The 19,973-nt window shown below is 34.9% G+C and overlaps 1 protein-coding gene across 1 annotated transcript in view; it reads right to left on the bottom strand.

Moving 5' to 3' along the window:
• The window catches only part of LPCAT2 (lysophosphatidylcholine acyltransferase 2), a 77,648-nt gene that overhangs the window by 33,809 nt on the left and 23,866 nt on the right, over window positions 1-19,973 (bottom strand). Inside the window, exons 5-11 of the mRNA XM_025369461.1 lie at window positions 19,685-19,745; window positions 18,784-18,842; window positions 17,188-17,222; window positions 14,016-14,070; window positions 5,787-5,869; window positions 2,137-2,262; window positions 604-757 (exon numbers count right to left, since the gene is read on the bottom strand). Of these exons, the coding sequence (XP_025225246.1) occupies window positions 604-757; window positions 2,137-2,262; window positions 5,787-5,869; window positions 14,016-14,070; window positions 17,188-17,222; window positions 18,784-18,842; window positions 19,685-19,745 (573 nt within the window). The remainder of the gene's footprint in view (window positions 1-603; window positions 758-2,136; window positions 2,263-5,786; window positions 5,870-14,015; window positions 14,071-17,187; window positions 17,223-18,783; window positions 18,843-19,684; window positions 19,746-19,973) is intronic.

Genomic DNA, 19,973 nt, shown 5'->3' with positions numbered 1-19,973 from the left:
CCTAAGGAAACTTTTTGACAATTCAGTTATCTAATTGCATGTACTTAAATATTCATAAGCAGCAAACTGTATCCCCAATATAATGGCAAATGGCCAGATTTTAATTAAAATCTTTGTTACAAAATGTCACTTGAAAATAAAAATCTATTTGGTCTTCATCCAGGTTTGTGGAAGTCTAAAACCTTCAGAATAAAATTCTAACATGCATGTCATCAATACATGAGTTTTGATATAAATTTTAAAATTTCTGCCAATTATATAAACTCTTTCAATTCCATACCACAAATGTGGTTATATGGCCACAATATTTATTTCTGACCTGGTATTTAAAATAATAGATATATTATATTATATTATATTACACTAAAATAATAGATACATATATTATATTATATACGACACTATAATAAATGTTACAATACACACACACAATTATTAATATTGCTATGAAGGAGAAAAAAACAAAATCATGCAATTAAACCATAGGCTCAGCCTTGATTCTTCTAACACTGACCTATCAAGTTTTTCAAATTGTCTACCATATTGATTTATTCACTGTAGGACTGACAGAGTAAAAATGTGAAAGATTAAATTTTAACATACCCTGTCAAAGAGTGCAAAAAGTTGTCTCAAGACATCTGAAACAGGCAACTTTAAATACTTGGCAAATTCGTCAATTCCAATTCTTCCTCCTTTTGAGGAACTCGCGATAGATGCATATTCATCCAATTGCTTACGAACACCATCCCAATCTAATCTAAACACACAAAGAATTATAGATACATGTTATTAGCCCTTTACAATTCACATGGACATTTTATGGGCATTATTTTACTAATGTATCTGAGAGAAAAATATTAAGTGTTAAATTTGTAAAGGAGAATAAAATAGGTACTTAAAAGCACATATTGAACATATATGCAGGCATTTAATCTTTTAAAGGATACTTATATAACTGACAATTATCTTAAATATCTCAGGGAAAGAAAAGTAAATAAAAAGAAGAACATTGTAGTGGAATAATAAATTATTCATGAGAAGAAAATAAGAAAGCAAGTATTTTAAATCTAAACATTACTTAGTGAGTCCATAGCACGTTACTAAGTTTTTAAAGGTGAAATAACAATTCTTGCTTTCAAGAAGCTTTCAGGCTGATAATGAATTCATATTTCACAAAACGTTATGATAGGGGGATTCATTAGACTATACACATGTCCTCCAAGATTAGTTATGAGAAACCACTGTGATAAAACACTGGAAAATGTACTGTAGCTTACATCATACCCTATCTCTGCTTTGTTGAATTAAACAAATGAGCTAACACATACTTCTTAGCCCAATTTCAGTGACTATCTAAACTTTTTAAATCTACAGAACATTGTGACCATAATACGCAAACAAAAGCAAAACATTTTTATCTTACGATATAAATAATATTTTCTATACCAGTTATCAAAATATTATACTTTAATACTGAACTTTTATATAGTAACTGGTTCTTCATCTCCTTCATAGACAGGATGTTAATAAATTCTGCAAATTCCAGATAGGGCTGAGAACAGAATGAACTGCAATAAGGGTAGAGGGAGGTTGAGGGTTATACCTTTTACAGCAAATAGCTCAACAAGAAAGTTCTCAATGGTTTAAACTAGATCATAAGAGCACAAAGAAGAATTTTTGCCTTTTTTAAAAAATAGGTATCCAGAAAAAAAGGTAGATCTAGGGCAAGTATTTAATATTCAGTGATGGTAAGAATTGCAACTATACAAATCAATTCATGTTTCACATGTGAAGTTTTGACTACCACATGCCAGTATCATCTAATGATGCTGTCCTTGTAAGAAGGTGGCAGGACTAACTTCTCTGAGTCACTAACTCCCTCTGAAGAAGGAGGCAGATCTGTGTGGATCCATATTTATTATCCCTTGGTCTCCTTCTGTGGCCAATGCACATATCTCTGAGTTAACTGTTCTTGAAAAAGCAAAAGTAGATGAATAAAATGTGAGATAAATTCACATCTCCGACTTTCCTAATAAACACCAAGTGGGAACTAGAGCAGGAGAAAATAAACAGATAGGATTTCAGATCCCCTTTGAACAACTTTATGAAAGTACAGTCATTTTAAAATACACTTACTTCAATTTCCGGCTAATTTTAGTAAATTCCACCAGCCCAGCTTCCATAGGCAATGTTAGCTGTCCTGCTGAAATCATCAATCTGCAATCTTCGTAGGTATGATCTGTTACTGGTATTCCCAGAGCTCTGAAAGTATTAAGAAGCAAACTAAAATTCATTTTTTTTTTAAAAAAGTAATCATATTTCATTAGGCTTTAACTGGTTCCAAACAACAGCAAATGAAAAAGTATTTACTACTTTTTAAACCAGTAACTCTCGCTTTTCTTGACAAAGAGACATGTTTCTCCATTTCTTTGCAGACTTACTAAGGATCAGGTTAATCTCCTTATATCTACATGCTTCTGTCTGTGTTGCTGATAATTTTTGTTTTGTGTTTTAACTATAATGATAATAGTTGCCTTCAGTCTCATCGAAAGTAATTAGAAGACTTAGGTTCGAGTCCTATTGGAATTTTTTACCAGCTGTGGATGAAGCCTCACTTTTCTCATCTGTACATAGGAATGATTACTGTCCTTATTCCAAATGGTTACTGTAAGGACAAAAAGAGAATGCCTGTGGAGGGTACTGTTTAAACAGATAAATGGAGCCGAACGCAGTGCCTCACGCCTGTAATCCCAGCACTTTGGGAGGCCAAGACAGGCAGATCACTTGAGGCCAGAAGTTTGAGACCAGCCTGGCCAACATGGCGAAATCTCATCTCTACTAAAAATACAAAAATTATGCGGGCATGATGGTGGCACACCTGTAGTCTCAGCTACTCAGCAGGCTGAGGCAGGGGAACCGCTTGAACCTAGGAGGCAGAGGTTGCAGTGAGCTGAGATTGCACCACTGCACTCTAGCCTGGGTGACAGAGGGAGGCCCCATATCAAAAAATAAATAAAATAAAAGAAACATATAAATGGCATTTGTATATAGTGTAAGTAAACAGTCTATCCAAATTGCTAGCTGTCTATGTTTTTCATCTTTTATAGCTAGAGATCACCTTCTTGCTACATAGCAATCTTCCAAAAATACTGAAGCAAATTGATAAGTTAATATTTCTTCTAAACCTAAACATCCTCCATCCTTAAGTGAAAGTATAGCTCCTAGTTCCTACTTCACTACTCACAGATTAAATGATAGTGAATTAAATTTGAAAAAATATATATATTTATAAGAACTGGAAAAACACTGAATATCAAAAAACAACAACAACAACAAAAAATGCAGTACATGAGATAAAGATTCCTCTTCACTAAATTTTTATTCACAAATATTCAGTGAAAATCATAAAATTATGTCTTTAAACTGTATTGGATTTTGTTGAATAATTGCTAGAAACATTAAATTTTGAATGAATACAATCAGAATAAAACATTTTTTTCAGCTGGGTGCGGTGGCTCAAGCCAGTAATACCAGTACTTTGGGAGGCCAAGGCAGGCGGATCACCTGAGGTCAGGAGTTCGAGACCAGCCTGGCCAACATCGTGAAACCCCGTCTCTGCTAAAAATACAAAAATTAGCTGGGCATGATGGTGGGCACCTGTAATCCCAGCTACTCAGGAGGCTGAGGCAGGAGAATCACTTGAACCCAGGAGGTGAGGTTGCAGTGAGCCAAGATCGCTCCATTATACTCCAGCCTGAGTGATAGAACAAGACTGTCTCAAAACAACAACAACAACAACAACAAATTTTTCTGTCTAAAATATTTTTTTCTAAGCTCTTTGATTAATAAGTGTTTTGGTATAAGAATATATAAGATGTAAAATTAAATTTTAAAATATTTTGGGACTTATAATAATAAATGATACAGTATAATAGTTAAGAGCTTGGGCATTGGTAACAGGAAATGTGGATTTGAGTTCTAGCCCAGACAGTCACTACCTAATGTGACTTTGGGCAAACTACTCACCTCCCTGAGTCAGCTTTCTTACTTGTACCATAGAGTTGATGTAAGGATAATGTTAAATAAGTTGAGGGCTTACCACAGTACTTGTGTTTTCAAATGCTTTCATCGTATACTTTCCTACTTGAGTCTCCTAATAATCAAAACCATGAGAAAGACAAGGCAATGATTTTAACTCCCATTTCACATGTGAGGAGAAGGGGATTTGGAGGAGACTTGTCCAAGGTTGTGCAGCTAATCAAGGTCTTTCTTACTCTTTATCACAAGTCATTATTACCTCCACACCTTTGAATTCAGAAAAAGGCTGTCTAAACAAATCCCTTCTCTTGTTTCTAAGCACAATTTGGGAAGCCAAAATATCTGATATAAGTTCTCTCATTTTTTTTTTTTTCTTTTTTGAGACGGAGTTTCGCTCGTCGCCCAGGCTGGAGTACAGTGGCATGAAAACTCAGCTCACTGCAACTTCCGCCTCCCAGGTTCCAGCAATTCTCCTGCCTCAGCCTCCTGAGCAGCTGGGATTACAGGTGCATGCCACAATGCCTGGCTAGTTTTTGTATTTTTAATAGAGATGGGGTTTCACCATGTTGGCCAGGCTGGTCTCGAACTCCTGACCTTGTGATCCACCCACCTTGGCCTCACAAAGTGCTGAGATTACAAGTGTGAGCCACTGCGCCCGGCCCAGTTCTCTCAATTTCTGATAATTATCTTGCTTTCTACCTTTTGGATATAAGCTGGCATGAAAACATAAGAAAGGAAGAGAAGAAAACAACATAAAAACTAACTTTGTAGCTGATCTAGAAACTAGATAAAACAACCACATCTATATACACTTAATAGCAAATTTTTTGCCAAACATTTATTCTATTTTGAAAATAGTTATTCTGCAGAAAAATATTAAGATACATATATTAGAATAAAACATATAGAGACACATACACATACATATATACATGGCTGGCTATATATATGAAATCTGGCTATAAAGCTAAATTCAGCTATGAAGCTAAATTCAGAGTTCTCATTGAATTTTTACTAAGAGAATAAACACTGCTGGTCTATTAGCTCCAAACTTACTACTGGGAATGACGGAGGTGGTATGTGGGAAGAGGGTGCACACCTGGAAGGCTCTGAGGCTGCTTGGGTGGTGGTATAGAATAAAACATTCTTTCATTACAAGATAGGGGTTGATTTATCTAGTCAGAATAATGGCCAGTTACAACTCTCTTATGTGCAGGAAAATATTAACCTTATGTTTTATAGTTTCTAAATCCTAATTTATAGCCATCCATGAAGAAGTGACTTTTTCCCTCTTCTATGCATCTTTTTACATGGCAAACTTTCTCCTTTTTGGTGCTACAGTCAGTAACACCTTAGAAACACTCAGCCTTGGGCAGCTATATGAAGGTCGAAGGAATAGAAGGTGGGCCACGTCAGGAACCACTGAGATCATCACAATGCTCATTTGACAGTGGCGGGCCAGCTTAGGAGAATCCACCCTGTGCAAGGCACTGACTGGTCTTTTCTGGTCATTGAACCCTCCCCAGTCTTTCCAGTAAAGACATATTTCCTTATTTGTGGTATGCAGCTGGGGAAAATATTTATAGATTGTTATACTGACCTCATCCCTGGGCACATTATTTTATGTATCAAAATGAGTTGGGGAACGAGGCCTTCAGGGGTTAAAAAAAATCCTTAAAACGAGTTAAACAACATGTACAAATAATTTTCAAATTATTTACAAATTATAATCAAATATAGACACTTACTCTGCCATTACATTCCGGACTTTATTAGCAAAAAGGACAGGATCATTTTTTTCTTCATCATTTGGTACTTGAACTGGCATAAACTGAAAGACAAATATACCTTTCTATAACAATGTCTTAAGCCTAAGACATTAAATGCCAAGTAAATTAATTTATACATTATCAAAATATTAAATCATCTACCTTTCTAGAACATAGCTTATATGAGGTAGTGGGGCACTGGGCTTGGATTCAGGAGATCTGTTTCTAAGCCCTGGGTCTGCTTGTGTGTTAACTAGTATGTCATTTAACTTTGCTGAACCATCTCCTCAACTCTAAAAACAGGGCTATGATCACTACTTCCCTGGTGACTGTGAGGGTGAAACAAGCCAGTGTCTGGAATTCTGGAAGTGTAAAGCTATAGCTACTAAAATCTTTCTCCTCGAGCTGCATTTTCAACTACTCCCATCCCTTTATGTGAACTTTTTTTTTCTTTTCTTTTTGTCTTTCAACTTCTCTATTTATTCTAATGTCAACCATATTTTTACTATTCGGTTGAACTTTAGTCATTTATTCTGCTTTTTAAAAAAAACTCTTAGTATTGGCTTTACAGCTTTTTGCTTACCACCATTTTTTGCTTTAGCATTTTTAATTGTATTTTTTCTCCACTTGATGTTCTGTGATGCCTCAATTGTACTGTTCTTGCTTTTATTTATGGTTTTCTAACATTAACAAGGTTTTAGTGCCATATTCAAGTTATTACATATTTTTCAGCACCTACTATATACCAGGCAAGATTAGTAGGACCCTATTGCCTGCTCTAAAGAAGATCAATATTTTAATAAGATAGAACAACACATTAATAACCCCATATGCTAAGTGTCATTACCTCTATTGCCCCCAATTATAGATGGGGCTCAATAGCTTAATTAACTTACCTAAAGGCATACAAGTCACATGGCCAGAATTCAGCCCAAGATTTGTCAGATTCAAAAAAACCTTATTTTCTCCACTAACCATCCTTCCTGGAGTATGAGAGCAAGGGGTAGGAAAGTATTAATTTTGTCAGGGGCCAAGGAAATGCAGCCAAAGAGGAAGGTGGTGCCTAGGGAGAGAGTCCACACAAGAAAGCTAATTCGGTTAAGGGTGCTCTACAGAAGAACTAATACCTGATGGTGGCTTTTTAAGGATAAGTGAGATTTTTGCCAATAGTTACTATTTATTGAATTATAACTAGAAACCAGGCATCATGCTAGGTGTTTTACATACATTATTTTATTTCATTAATTTTTCCCCAAAATAGGTGCTCAGGTGCTGCACTAAGCCCTAAAAACATGACAACAAAGTCCCTGCCCTCAAGAAGCTCTCCATTCAGTAGGGTAGAAATTTATGAAACAATGAGCTAAATCCACCAATAAGAGTTACCATCCATTAAACATCTACTGTGTGCCGGGTATTTTATATTAGGGGCTTTATATGATTAACTCTCTAAACAATTCCTTGAGGTAAATCCCACCACTTCCATTTGATAAATAAAGAATGTAACTAAAAGTAGTTGAAAATACCATTTTTTCCCCAAATGGACCTGTTTTCAAGTCTTGTCAATCATATTAAGAAACCTGTGAGCATTGGTATCTCAGAGGTGACATTTAAGCAAGGGAATGACATGACCAGGTCCAAGTTTTTGAGTGGTAACTTCAGCAGTAAGGAGTAGATGCATCAAAGAAGAGACTAAGAGTGGGGAGAATGTCTGGAAGCAGCTGCAATCGTGGGAGAGACAATAAGACCTTGAGTAGAGGGAGTGAGGATGTGGAGGATGACATAGATGCAAGTGGCATTTTTAAGAGAAAATGTATGGAATTATAGAATAATGTGCTATAGGACATTTTTACTTTTCACATTTATCTGATTATTTCCTCTCTAAGGGGGCAGCTGCAAGCTGCAGAAAGAGTTCTTGGGTTGGGTTGCTGCTTGAGATCTGCCGTGTGATCCTGGAAAAGTCATTTAGCCTTTAGGAGCCTCAGTGCCTTCTCCTGTCAAATGAAAACATTTAACTAAATGATCTCTGAAGTCCTTCCCATTGGAATTCTGTGTGTGACTCTCTATTTTGCATAGTTGTTTTTTAAGATGGAAAAATAAACTAAGCCACCAGAGGTCCCCACATCCTTATATATTTAGAATAACTATCTTTGCAAAGAAATATTTCTAAAAATTCCCTGCATCCTGATCTAGTAAAATTTCTTGAACTTTCTTAGTATAAAATCCAAGAAAAAAAACAGTAAGTTGAAATTAATGTTCACAAAATCTCTAACAAAACAGTGTAAGAAATTAAAGTTTTTAATTGCCATATAATTCTTCATCTTTTAAAGAAGCCAAACAACCATTTGTAATACACTTGATTTGTAGGTCATAAAAGCACATACTGAAAACCTTGAAAAATAAATTGCTGCTACACTGTTAACCAAACATAATACAATGAAATACAGGTTTGGTTTCTATTAGTGCAGGTAGTATTTTTCATAAAATGATTTTTAATAACTCTCATATTGGCATGGCATCTTATTCTTGAGGAATAAAGATCCACTGAGAGTACAAAATAATTAAAATCCTAAATTTGACACCCATGGGCCTTGGAGGCCCTATTCCTCCTAAGAAGCAATTCAATGGAAATTCTAATAAAAAGTCACCTCTCCTAGGATAAGACCTTGCCCTCTATATCACATTTCCATTTTGTACAGTCATTCAAGACTCACAGTATGAATGTATCCTTTATTTGGAAAGGAAAATCAATCAAAGAAAGGGGAACATGATTGCCACTATCTTTTATGGTTCCCAACACACACCTATATACCCTAATGACTTCAAGCCCTGAAGTTTTCCTTTCTAACTTCATCTTTTCTCAGTATCCTCAGTACTCACATTGACGACTCACTTGACATCTTGGCCACAGATATTCTTCTAGACTCTACTTCAGCCATGGAAACAAACTTATGACTCTAATTTCTGATAAGTTCTTCAATCAGTTTCCCCTCATTATCCATTAGTGTTTATTTCTCCCCTAATCTGGTCTTGCATAGACCATGACAACCTAATGGTCACATCTGGATCTAATCATCCCTCTTTAATCATTCCACTCCCTCTGGCAACATCTCCCTGCCTATCTACACTGGACGTGGGAGTCGGATACTTCTGTATGACCTGTTACTTAGAATCTTTCACTTCTGCCATGCCCACAGTGCCAATCACACATCCTCAGCCACCTCTCCTGATCTTGCCTTCATATTCCTGTTAGGGACCACTGAGAGATGCTAAAAATGTTAAATATGTTCCATGCTTTTCAAGTTGCAATTCCACTTTTACCTCACTCTCCCTGGACAAATGGCATTTCACTTTCAACTTTATAAAGAAGACAGCTTACGTAAACTTACTCCCTTCTTTTGCACCTGAAACTGGCTTCATATCTCCACTCCCCTCGCCTTTCAAATACAGTATTCTCTGTACCTTCACCATACTTAACTTTGCACCATCCTGTCCCAGATGAGGAGCAGACTAAGTGACGTGTTTCTCAGATTAACATCTCTTGTTTGTGCTTTTGGTCCCAGAGTCCCCCACTTCCTCTTGGTCCTTAAATTGCATACAAGCAAAATACAAAATTCTTCAGCCTACTATTTAAGACATCCATCAACCAAAGCCAGTCACTTACATAAATGTTCTGTATCACTAAAGCTAGTTTATTCATTTTTTCTTGACCACATCAAGCACATTCCTTTCTACTAAAAAAAAAAATGATGAGGAAGATTGAGGAATTATGACACTATAATCAATCTTTTATTTTTTCCTTGCAACAAACAGAAAAGAATTTTAAAAGGACAATCTTAACAAATGTGCAGTTCTAGTTCTTTCTATAATTCTTTTAAATCTTCGAAGAGAAAAAATGCAAAATAAGGAAGATATTTATAAACAATGCTTGCTGCTTCCTTCCCAAAAGAACAGAAACATCCAGATGAGACAGAAAGTAAAAGTTAGTGCTTACTGAACACTTACTATGTGCCAGCACATAAGTAACCTTATTACTCCTCAAAACTCTATAAATTAGGTGTCATTATCCCCATTTTTGTCAGTGAGAACACAGGCTTAGAAAAGTTTCATTTTCTCAAGCACATACAGGTAGGTAGTAACAGGATTAGAACAAAAACTCTAGTTAATACCCTTTTTATATCTCTATTAGTATTCACACATTCCAGAATTTTACCAGGTTCCAGAAGAAATTAGCTTTGTTAGAACAAGTATAAATATAGGGTGTGTGTGTGTGTGTGTGTGTGTGTGTGTAGTTGTGTGATTGAGGTTTTCTAAAAGGCTCATTTTAGATTAAAAACTACAAATAATTGTAGTGCATTTGGATACTTAAATAAACTATATAAATGTCTTTGAATCCTCCCTAAGTAATTAACTCTCTACAGATCTTAAAAGTGATATATGCATGTAGCTGTTGATCATAATACTCATCATTAATTGCAATCTTTCCCTAAATCAGAAATTCTTTCTAAATAAAAAAAACCTTTCTATTATTTTAAGGAAATGAATTGCCCATTACAGAGCATTTTAGGCCTAAAACTAGCTACTATAAGCTCACTATAAGCTTTGTAAATGAATTTTCCTAATGAAAATACAGTAGTGTCCCTTATCTGGGATTTTACTTTCTGTGGTTTTAGTTACCAACAGTCAACCATGGTCCAAACACATTACATGAAAAAGTCTGGAAATAAACAACTCATAAGTTTAAATTGCATGCCATTCTGAGTAGGGTGATGAAATTTCATGCCATCCTGCTCTACCCTTTCTTCATCACAAGGAGAAGAGGGATGAGTATAGTACAATGAGATTTTGACAGAGAGAAAGAGAAAGACCACGTTCACATTCAACTCTTATCTATATTGTTATAACTGTTCTATTTAATTATTAGTTATCACTGTTAATCTCTTATTGTGCCTATTTTATAAATTACATTTTATCAGAGGTATGTATGTTTAGGAAAAAAGTGAGTATATATAGGGTTTGGTACTTTCTGCAGTTTTAGGCATTCACGGGGGGTCTTGGAACATATCCCCTACAGATAAGGGGGGACTTATTATATGTTTAATATACCCACTACAGACAATTTTTATGTATCTATAATATATACTAGATGGCTTCTAAAGTCAACATGCTTTGAATACAAACTGAGATATAGCCTATGAAGGAAACTGACTGCACAGTCAGTGTAAATGACTTGTTTCCATTCATAAACTAGCAGAGGCCCACTTAGTGCTTTATAGTGTGACTTAGCATGTATTCTCTCTCATGAGATAAACTAGCAGACTCTTAATTCATGTCACATTTTGCAATGTTTCCTACTAGCTATTTTATTCCCTATGCCCTAAGCCATATCCTTATAAACGTATACTTGTGAAGTAGCTGGTTAATAAAAGTATGACTAAAAGATACTTTAAGAACACCCATTATGCCACATTACAATTCAAAGAATAGCTTTTAGTAGAACCATACTGTAGACAGACGTCTTCATCATTGCTCAAGGATGCCAGCAGAACAGTTACACAGGACATGCGGTTTAGAACTAACTATATTTTTAAGATCCAAGAGTCGAGAATATAATAACCTTTTCAAAAACACTGTATGTTTCTATGTTGGGAAGCAGAGAGGGCTGGGAAGAGGTGGTAAGAAAATATTCCTAAATATTAGATTCATTACATCTTAGATATCTAATGATTTTGGTAATTAAAGAGTTCAGTAGTCACCATTACTGAGGGAAACGTGTGAAACTAAAGGATATGGCAGTCAACATAATGGGGTGTCATGTGACTCACAAAAGCAAGAGTGTCTAAAAGGGCACTTTAATAATTCATTCAAAGTTCATTTGAAAAACCATAAAATTAATACCATATTCTTGAATAATACATCTTACATTAGGTTTACCTAATATTCAAGAAGTTCCAAAACCATGTTTAAAATAAGATAGTAGCAAGGATTTCCATCAATTTTAAAGAAAAAGAAAAAAGGGGGTTACTTGAGAACAACCAAAACAATTGAAACTGGAGCAACTAAATGTACTGAGACCACAAATCAATCTCAGGCCGGGCCTCGTCAGACATAATGGAAAAGCTGGAACCTCAGAGATGGCCCAGCTCTTACCGAGCTTCAAGCCAGGGCATGGTATACTTAGTGTCTGAAGGGCTGCTGGGATACATTTCGGTTAAATCCAACAGTGAATATTAAAATATTAAAATATCATAAAGTATTCAGGAGTCACCTGGGTGAAAGGGGGAGTCATAAATTTAAAGTAAAAGTAATTAAAATAAGAATATCTGTACTAAATTTGAAGTCCACAAATTCCCATCCTCTTGTTCTGCACCGCAATTCTAATTCATCAAATCTCTGTCCATGCGGCTATTTTCAAGCAGCTGAAAGTCATTTTATTTGTGAAGTTATGGAACAAATAATACATTTTTTTCTTTGCCAGAAAAATATGATCCTAACAGGTCTCAGAACTGACTGGAGAATGCAAATATTGTATTTTTTTTTTTTTTTTAAGAAAGAAAAAAAAAAGAAAGCCATGACATAGAAAGGAAATGTGGTAATAATGGTCATGACAAAAAAACAAAAAGAGGACTCTGAATACCTCTGTTGTAATGCAGTTTGACCACTGACATGCTACAGCAAAAAAGACAGCTTTGTGTACATTCTATATGTGCTGCCAGATCTTGTTTGAGCTACAGAGGGGTGCATTGAGAGGAAGAGACAATATCTTGCAGAGAAGATAGCATGGCTTTTTTAAAGTATGAGTTTTCTTTTTTTTTTTTAGAAAAGTAAAACAGGCCTAGACTACCTTAGCAGCTATTGAAAAAGCAAGAGCAGTGCTCAGAGTATTTAGAAATATTATGATATAAGGCTTCCTGAAGTGTATTCTATAGAACACTGGTTCCGGGAAATATCCAGAGAAAAAGGTTCTGTAAGTCAGACATTTCAAAGGCACTGAGTAGTCTTGAGAAAAAAAAAAAAATTCATTTTCTTTACCTTGATACTTTCTAAACTTATTAGTTTTTGTTCCCCAGGAACCTCTAAGAAAAACCCAAGAACAAGTGTGTGTTTTGTTTTCTGTTTGTTTGTTTGTTTGTTTGTTTGTTTGTTTTTTGGCCACAGTGAGAGATACTGAGCTGGTTTTAAAAGTGGGGAGGTGTGAAATATAATTAATAAACAGATATTTTCAAGACAGGCAGAAAACATGCAAATCTCAAGAAAATTTCACTAAACTCATTCTGAAATGTAATTTGCCCTCCTAAATCATTTGGTATTGCTAACAATCTCTAAATGGCCAAATCACTAAGCTATCCAACAGAGCAAAATAGTATTCTTGTGAATTAAATTCCACAGTCCTGTCACTTAGGCACTAGACCCCACTCAGAACTCTGTATGACACAGGCAAACTTAAGGTTTTCATTACACAATCCATGGATGCATTTAGAAAATCCAGGAGACCCATGATCAAACCGTCTCTCTTCAGAGACTACCTGAGGGTATTGCTAAAACCCACTGGATTCTGAATTCAGGGGTCCATTCTACATCATATCTAGAAACTAAGAACAGCTCTGGAACCAACCTTTAGAGCCTTAAAAACCTGGTCGAAATTTTCAGAATGTTATAATAACTCCTCTCTCACTACCTGCCACTGTAACTCAAACCAAAAGACTGTCCGGTGAATGATAATATGTGCTGCCTCCCGGACAGAATTTCCTTGGACTTTTCATGTGCAGGGTGATTTCACAGTGAAGTCTTCTGACCTCTATGTCTCTCCCCTTGACCCCAAGTAGCATCTCTTAGCTTTCATAAAATATTTTCTGTAAAGAGGTATGGGGCTCTATCAGCTATGGTCAGCTCCTTTTGTCAGGATGTGAAAATATATCATTCAATTTGGCAGGTGTCAGCATTAAAGGAGTAAAAAGATGAGAGCAAGGTGATGCCCCTCTGGCCAGCCAGGGTGGGGTGGTTACATGTTTCAGAATCTAGAGGTGTTTTCTAACATGATTTCAAGGGCTAAATCTGACTGACAGGCTAGGTTTATATACACAATTTGTAAAACACCAGGGTTTATGTTATGGGTGATGGACCTTTATATCTGGTCTCTCTAGACTAGAAGTTCAAAATTAAAGGCAAGGCCAAATCTCAAGTTCCAAGGCTACATTTTGAATGACTTACCTCAACTTCTACCTTTGTGAAGAGCTGGCAGAAAGTAAGCATGCAAAGCTGAATGCTGAAGAGAAAAAAGAAAAGGCTATTTTTATACAGTAATGCAAGTATCACCTTACATTATTCAACAACCATTTCTTTATACAAAAATACCCCCACATCACACTTCACACATATTTTGCATTTATAAATGCTACACTGCAGCTATAACACTTTTTGGGCCTAGACAACTAATCTTTTTTTTTTTTTTTTTGAGACAGGGTCTTACTCTGTCACCCAGTCTGGAGTACAGTGGCATAATCAAGGCTCACTGCAGCCTCAACCTCCTGGGCTCAGGTGAGCCTCCCACTTCAGCCTCCCAAGTAGCTGAGACTACAGGTGTGAACCACTGTGCCCAGCTTAGACAAGTATTCTTGACAATTATTATTCAAAAGTTAAATCACCAAATGAATACCAAATACGTATTTGAGTCAGACCCTCAGCTCAACAGACTAAACCACAAATTTGAAGTTTCCTTGACAACACAGACTCAAAAGCCCAAGTCCCTAGAGAATATACCCAAGGCCACATTTTAAGGTACGTAAATCTGTTTATAAGAAAACTCCTAGGTAGATCATTATATTTCTGAACTCTTTTTTGACATTAAATCAATGGGCCTTTCTGTAAAAGCGGAAGCTTTATCAAAATTGTCCCAGTTATTAATAAATGTTCTAGTCATGAGGAAATCTAGAAAGTTTCAAATTTCATTGTAAAGGCAGGCAAAGGCTGTCTTCAAAGTAGTTAAGCAACCCTCTCAAAGAAAATGTTTGAAAGAGCTGTTCCTACTTATAGCTTTCCAGTACATATTTAGACCCTCTGGATAAGATTTCTACTGGATTTTTAGTTTAGTCTCATTAGACAATTGACCCAGAAACCAGGCAGAATGGATTAAACTACACATTTAAGAAAAGAACCAACCAATCTCCTTTCACTGTTAAGAAATTAAAATATAATTTATCTGTAAAAATTACCTGAGGCGACTTATTTAAGGAATTTAGGAGCTTAAGAATTTAGTTAAAAGAAAGAATTTAGAAAGTAGATATATCACTTTCATAATTAATTATAAATTGTTAATGTGTCAGTTCACAAGTCTTCCATTTGAAAGAAAAATATTTTTTACTATCTATAAACTCTAAAGTCAATCCACACTATCTTGCATAAATTGTTTTTAATTATTTAAATGGAGTTGTAGAATTCAATTACTTTAATAGATGCATATTCTATTCTGAAAATTCTGAATACTGTACAAAATATGAAACCACACATAAAATCTAACCTGTCTTGTCCACCCTACAGACAGACCAAATACTTCTTAGACTGATACAAAACTTCTCTAAGTTTATTCCAAGTCTCCTTTCCCTTGGGATATTTGTTTTGGTATAAAATCTGTTTCTTAGAATCCGTATCTGGAGTAGCACTTTGAGCAAGGGCAATTGAGAAAATAGATTTAGAAGTAACAGACACAGTGCTAACAATATTAAGTAGATGAGAAGACAAAAGTGGACGTGAGATTTGCAATAGATAGGTGCAATGTGACATTTGAACAACACAAAGCTGTGCCTTTTAAAGATTCTGTGTTTGTTTAAAAGTCCTGAAAATTTTTTGACTTTTGAAATATTTTTTCTCCCTTTCATTCCTGAATTCTTTGTCCTAATTTCCTTTTCCTCTTCTCACATAGTTGAGAAGGCTAGATTAACTAAACCTGTCTATTATATTTTCTATTCTCAGTTACTCTTCTAGAAAAGCTTTCTCCTATTTGATCACCACATTAATCTGGACTGCTGGGCAACCAAAAAAAGTCTTGTTGGCCACATCACTATCTCTGTAAGGAACTTAACCTGTAAAGGCCCAAAGGATGGCACACCTCAGGAAGTGGAAGTATGCTACGCATCCATTGTTAAGGCACTTTGTTTTCCCAAATACTTTCATACTACCTGTTTCTCCCAATTATCCCATGTCTAAAAGCAATCAGGAATTCAAAATAAGTAATGGCATGAAACATGTATTTTAGTTAAATGAATAAATTGATTTCTTGGTAAGTGAAAGATAATATGCTGTTTAGATATCCTTTACAATTTATGTTCTTTATTTTTGGTGTTGTTTGCTTATCTTTAATTATCAAGGACTGGAGCATAACAAGAATATAAATGTTTCATATGTGTTAATATTTATTCTATTGTCCCATCAGTTACATATTCTGATTTAAATTTATTATTTCAAAGCAATGTATATATATACAAAGTGGAGAAATTACACAGTTTTGATTTCAGAAGTTGGCTGGATTACGCTGAAGGTATCTAAAAAAAGCCTACAATGTGTAAGACAACTGATGATTTCCTTAAATATTTCCAAGTGATTGTCAGCTATCCATCAACAATGTTATCTGAGTTTTGTGCTTAACAATATGAAAACTGGGTAAGACCCTAAAGGAAGTCTTCAAATCCAGGTGTTTCATATGGCTCTCACCAAAATTTAAACAGGCTCACTTATTCAGAGGGAACTAAACAAACGATCTTGAGAGAAACCAAGTTTCTACATGTTCTGTTCTTTGTAAAGGCCTACTTCACATCAGCTTGCTTAATAATGAAACTGTATTCCTCTTCTCTCTTAAGTAAAGCGCTTATAGAAACTGCTGATTCCAATGCTTTTCAAATGCAACAACAGAACTGAAATCTTGGTTAGCTATTTTTTCAACTCATATCAGACACATCATAGCTATTTCAGGCCATATGACTAAATTTTTCTGAATGGCTTAAACCAACATAGTAAGTAAGGATAGAGACATTGGATAATGCCAAATCTGCAATGGAAATAAAACTGCAAAATTAAAGCTAACTATGATGCAAACTAGGTCACTTACAAACTAGCAGACAAACACTTGAGACCCATTTGAATGAGACAGATGACTAGAATTTTGCATACAGGGGACTTGAGGGGTTAGTGGTCAAGATAGTGCAAGACAGTGATGCTCTCTACAGAGACTTATCAGTTATAAGACTTAGGGCTCTGATCAGAAATCTTTATGTTTTTAAATATAATAAGAATTTAAAATAACACTTTTTAAAAGAATGAATAAATGATCTTTCTTTTTCTTCACTAAAATAAAATGTATATAAACTAATAATGGACATAAGTGACTTACAATGTATATCCTTGCCATGTCCAGGTCACAGTATCCTATAATAACAAAATTATTTTAGCTGTTAGTCTGGAGGAAAAACACTAAATAAAATAAAGATCTTATTTTAATATGGGGATTCATTTATTTTTTTCTGAAACTAAAAGCAACATGTTGAGAAGTAAAATAAATACATTATTATTAAAGAACAGTGAACTGACCTATGAATTCTTGGATTACATATCTGCATAGCAAAGATCATCCTAATGTTAACAACTTTTGATGAAATGACTTGCTCTAATTTTTTAAAAACTATTTTACATGCTTAGCCAGTTTTCTCCTAATATGAATATATCTGGATAATTAATTTGCTTACAAAAAACTCAGAATATATCAGTTTTCAAAAAAAAAGCTTATTTGGGGGAAATAAAATAATAGGAACACAATAAATCAAACCTATAGGCAGAAGTACAATGAATAAAAGTTTTATAGATTTTAATTCTTTTTTTAACCATAGATGTCCAAGGTTGAAAAACCAGCCTCTAAATACAAAACTGATTTGATCAATAACCCTTAAACTTACATAGTAGAGATAACTAATAATTATATCCTGGCATTTAATATAAATTCTCTCATAAAGAAAGTTCCTCTCAGAACCAAAACATCCCCTCAAAAATCTTTCTCTAGGAAAATGGTGGTACAATCAATATCTAGAAGACAACAATGTATCCAACTGGAACAGAAGAGACTACTTCCTGAATCAACTCTGGACTTTATATAAGATGTTAAGTTAGGCCAGGCGCGGTGGCTTATGCCTGTAATCCCAGCACTTTGAGAGGCCAAGACAGGTGGATCACTTGAGGTCAGGAGTTCAAGACCAGCCTGGCCAACATGGTGAAGCCCTGTATCTATTAAAAATTCAAAAATTAGCTGGGCATGGTGGCACACGCCTGTAATCCCCACTACTCGGGAGGCTGAGAAAGGAGAGAGAATCACTTGAACCCAGGAAGTGGAGGTTATAGTAAGCCAAGATCGCACCATTGTACTCCAGCCTGGATGACAGAGCAAGACTGTCTCAAAAAAACAAAAAAACCCAAAAAACAAACAAAAAAAGATGTTAAGTTTTCTCAGGTGTTTTCTTATTTAATTAAGCTACTTATTACCAAGGCTCACACAATTAGTAAGTACTGAGGCAATAATGAAAGACCAAGCCTCTTCCATATTTATCCTGCTATTTCAATACTTCTTCAATAGCAATGAACCCTGAATCAAGAAAAATTTCCTTCTAGAGTTAATGAAAATCACAAATTTGTAACTATTCATTCTAATGAGACCCTAATCTGGGAATTAATCACACCAACATGGTGACAACAGAGTAGAGGCTAAGAAAATATCTTCCTGAAGTTCAGTAATAGCAAAATAATATTTAATATTAGTATCAATGGATATGTGCCTATCTTGCAAAATTTTAAAAACTAGATGTGGTGAGCAGAATGAGCTCTCCCATTTGCTTCCACCATTTATCTGTTCACAGCCTTATTTATATATTAAAAGGGGTTCCAGAGAATCTGTGCTACTTGGAATACTGAAATTCTTCCTGTGGTGAAATACTATGCTTACCAGCTTGTTTGGGTATCTGAGGAGGACTGGCTGCACTGGAACTCCTGGAATGAAGGCTCCTGCAACAATGTTGAAATTTTATAATGTGTTTTTATGCGAATAAAAGTTTTATGATAAAGACAAAATTAATAAATAGTATAAATAGACTGAATATTTTAAGAGTATGTATAACAGAAATCGTTTGCTTAATGTTGATAAATCCCTAGTACTTACCAAAATGAGGGATTTTTTTTGAATTAAGAACTACTGAAGCAAAATATTAAATACTGTGCCTATGCCACTTAAAATATTTGTTTATTCACTGATTTATTTCTCCACTTTTTTTCATTTTCCAAGTGTTAATATTCAACAGAATTTTTTAAGTAATGATAAAATCGAGACAAAGAAAAAATAAGAACGCCTACATGAAACCAAATGCTTGAAGCAAGAACTACCATACTTGCTAGAAGTGAGTCATAACTTTGCTGCTGAGCATTCTAGCAGCTAATACAAAAACATTTTAAAGTATTACAAATTATAATGAAAGCTGCATTCACTGACTTCTAATGTTAAAAAAGAAATGAACCTCAGAAAGCAACTGAAGACATTCTAATGATAATGAGATAGGTTTTCTACTTGATGGCATAGAACCTCACGTGTCTGTGAGGGTTCCCAAACATACACACAGCCACACATCCTAAGCATACATGCATGGAGTGGACACTCCAAGGGGAGAGGAATTATGACACCAAAAGAGAAAGCAAAGCAGTAAGTTCTGTGGATCCACAGTGTTAAAAAGTTGCAATCAGAAAAGAAAAAATTGTTCAGAGCAAGCTCAAGAGTTATTTTGTGTATTTCTATAAAATCATTTGCGAAATCTTCCATATTACTTTGTTAGAATACATAATTTAATTTTTCTCACCTGGTTTAAAAGTAATCAAACAGGAACGATTAGTACAAGTACCTTCTGGGAAAACTAGTATCTTGGGAAAAAAGGAATAGATTTAATATTTCAATCTAATTAATAAATTACCTCTTTACTTGCTTTCTTATGACTTCACAAACAGCTGCCAATGCTTCAAAAACAAAAATGAAATAAAAGGCTAACACTTGATTCTAATGAAAGCTACCATCAGATTATTCAATTTTCTTGTAAAGAAAGTGTTGTCTATTAATTTAATTAGAAAATGGATTTAAGTTTTAACAAATGT

The sequence above is a fragment of the Theropithecus gelada genome, chromosome 20, assembly GCF_003255815.1.
Source record: "Theropithecus gelada isolate Dixy chromosome 20, Tgel_1.0, whole genome shotgun sequence".
In the NCBI taxonomy this organism is placed as follows: Eukaryota; Metazoa; Chordata; class Mammalia; order Primates; family Cercopithecidae; genus Theropithecus; species Theropithecus gelada.
Note: the sequence above shows the minus strand (reverse complement) of the source record. Positions and strands in the feature narration are given on the sequence as shown.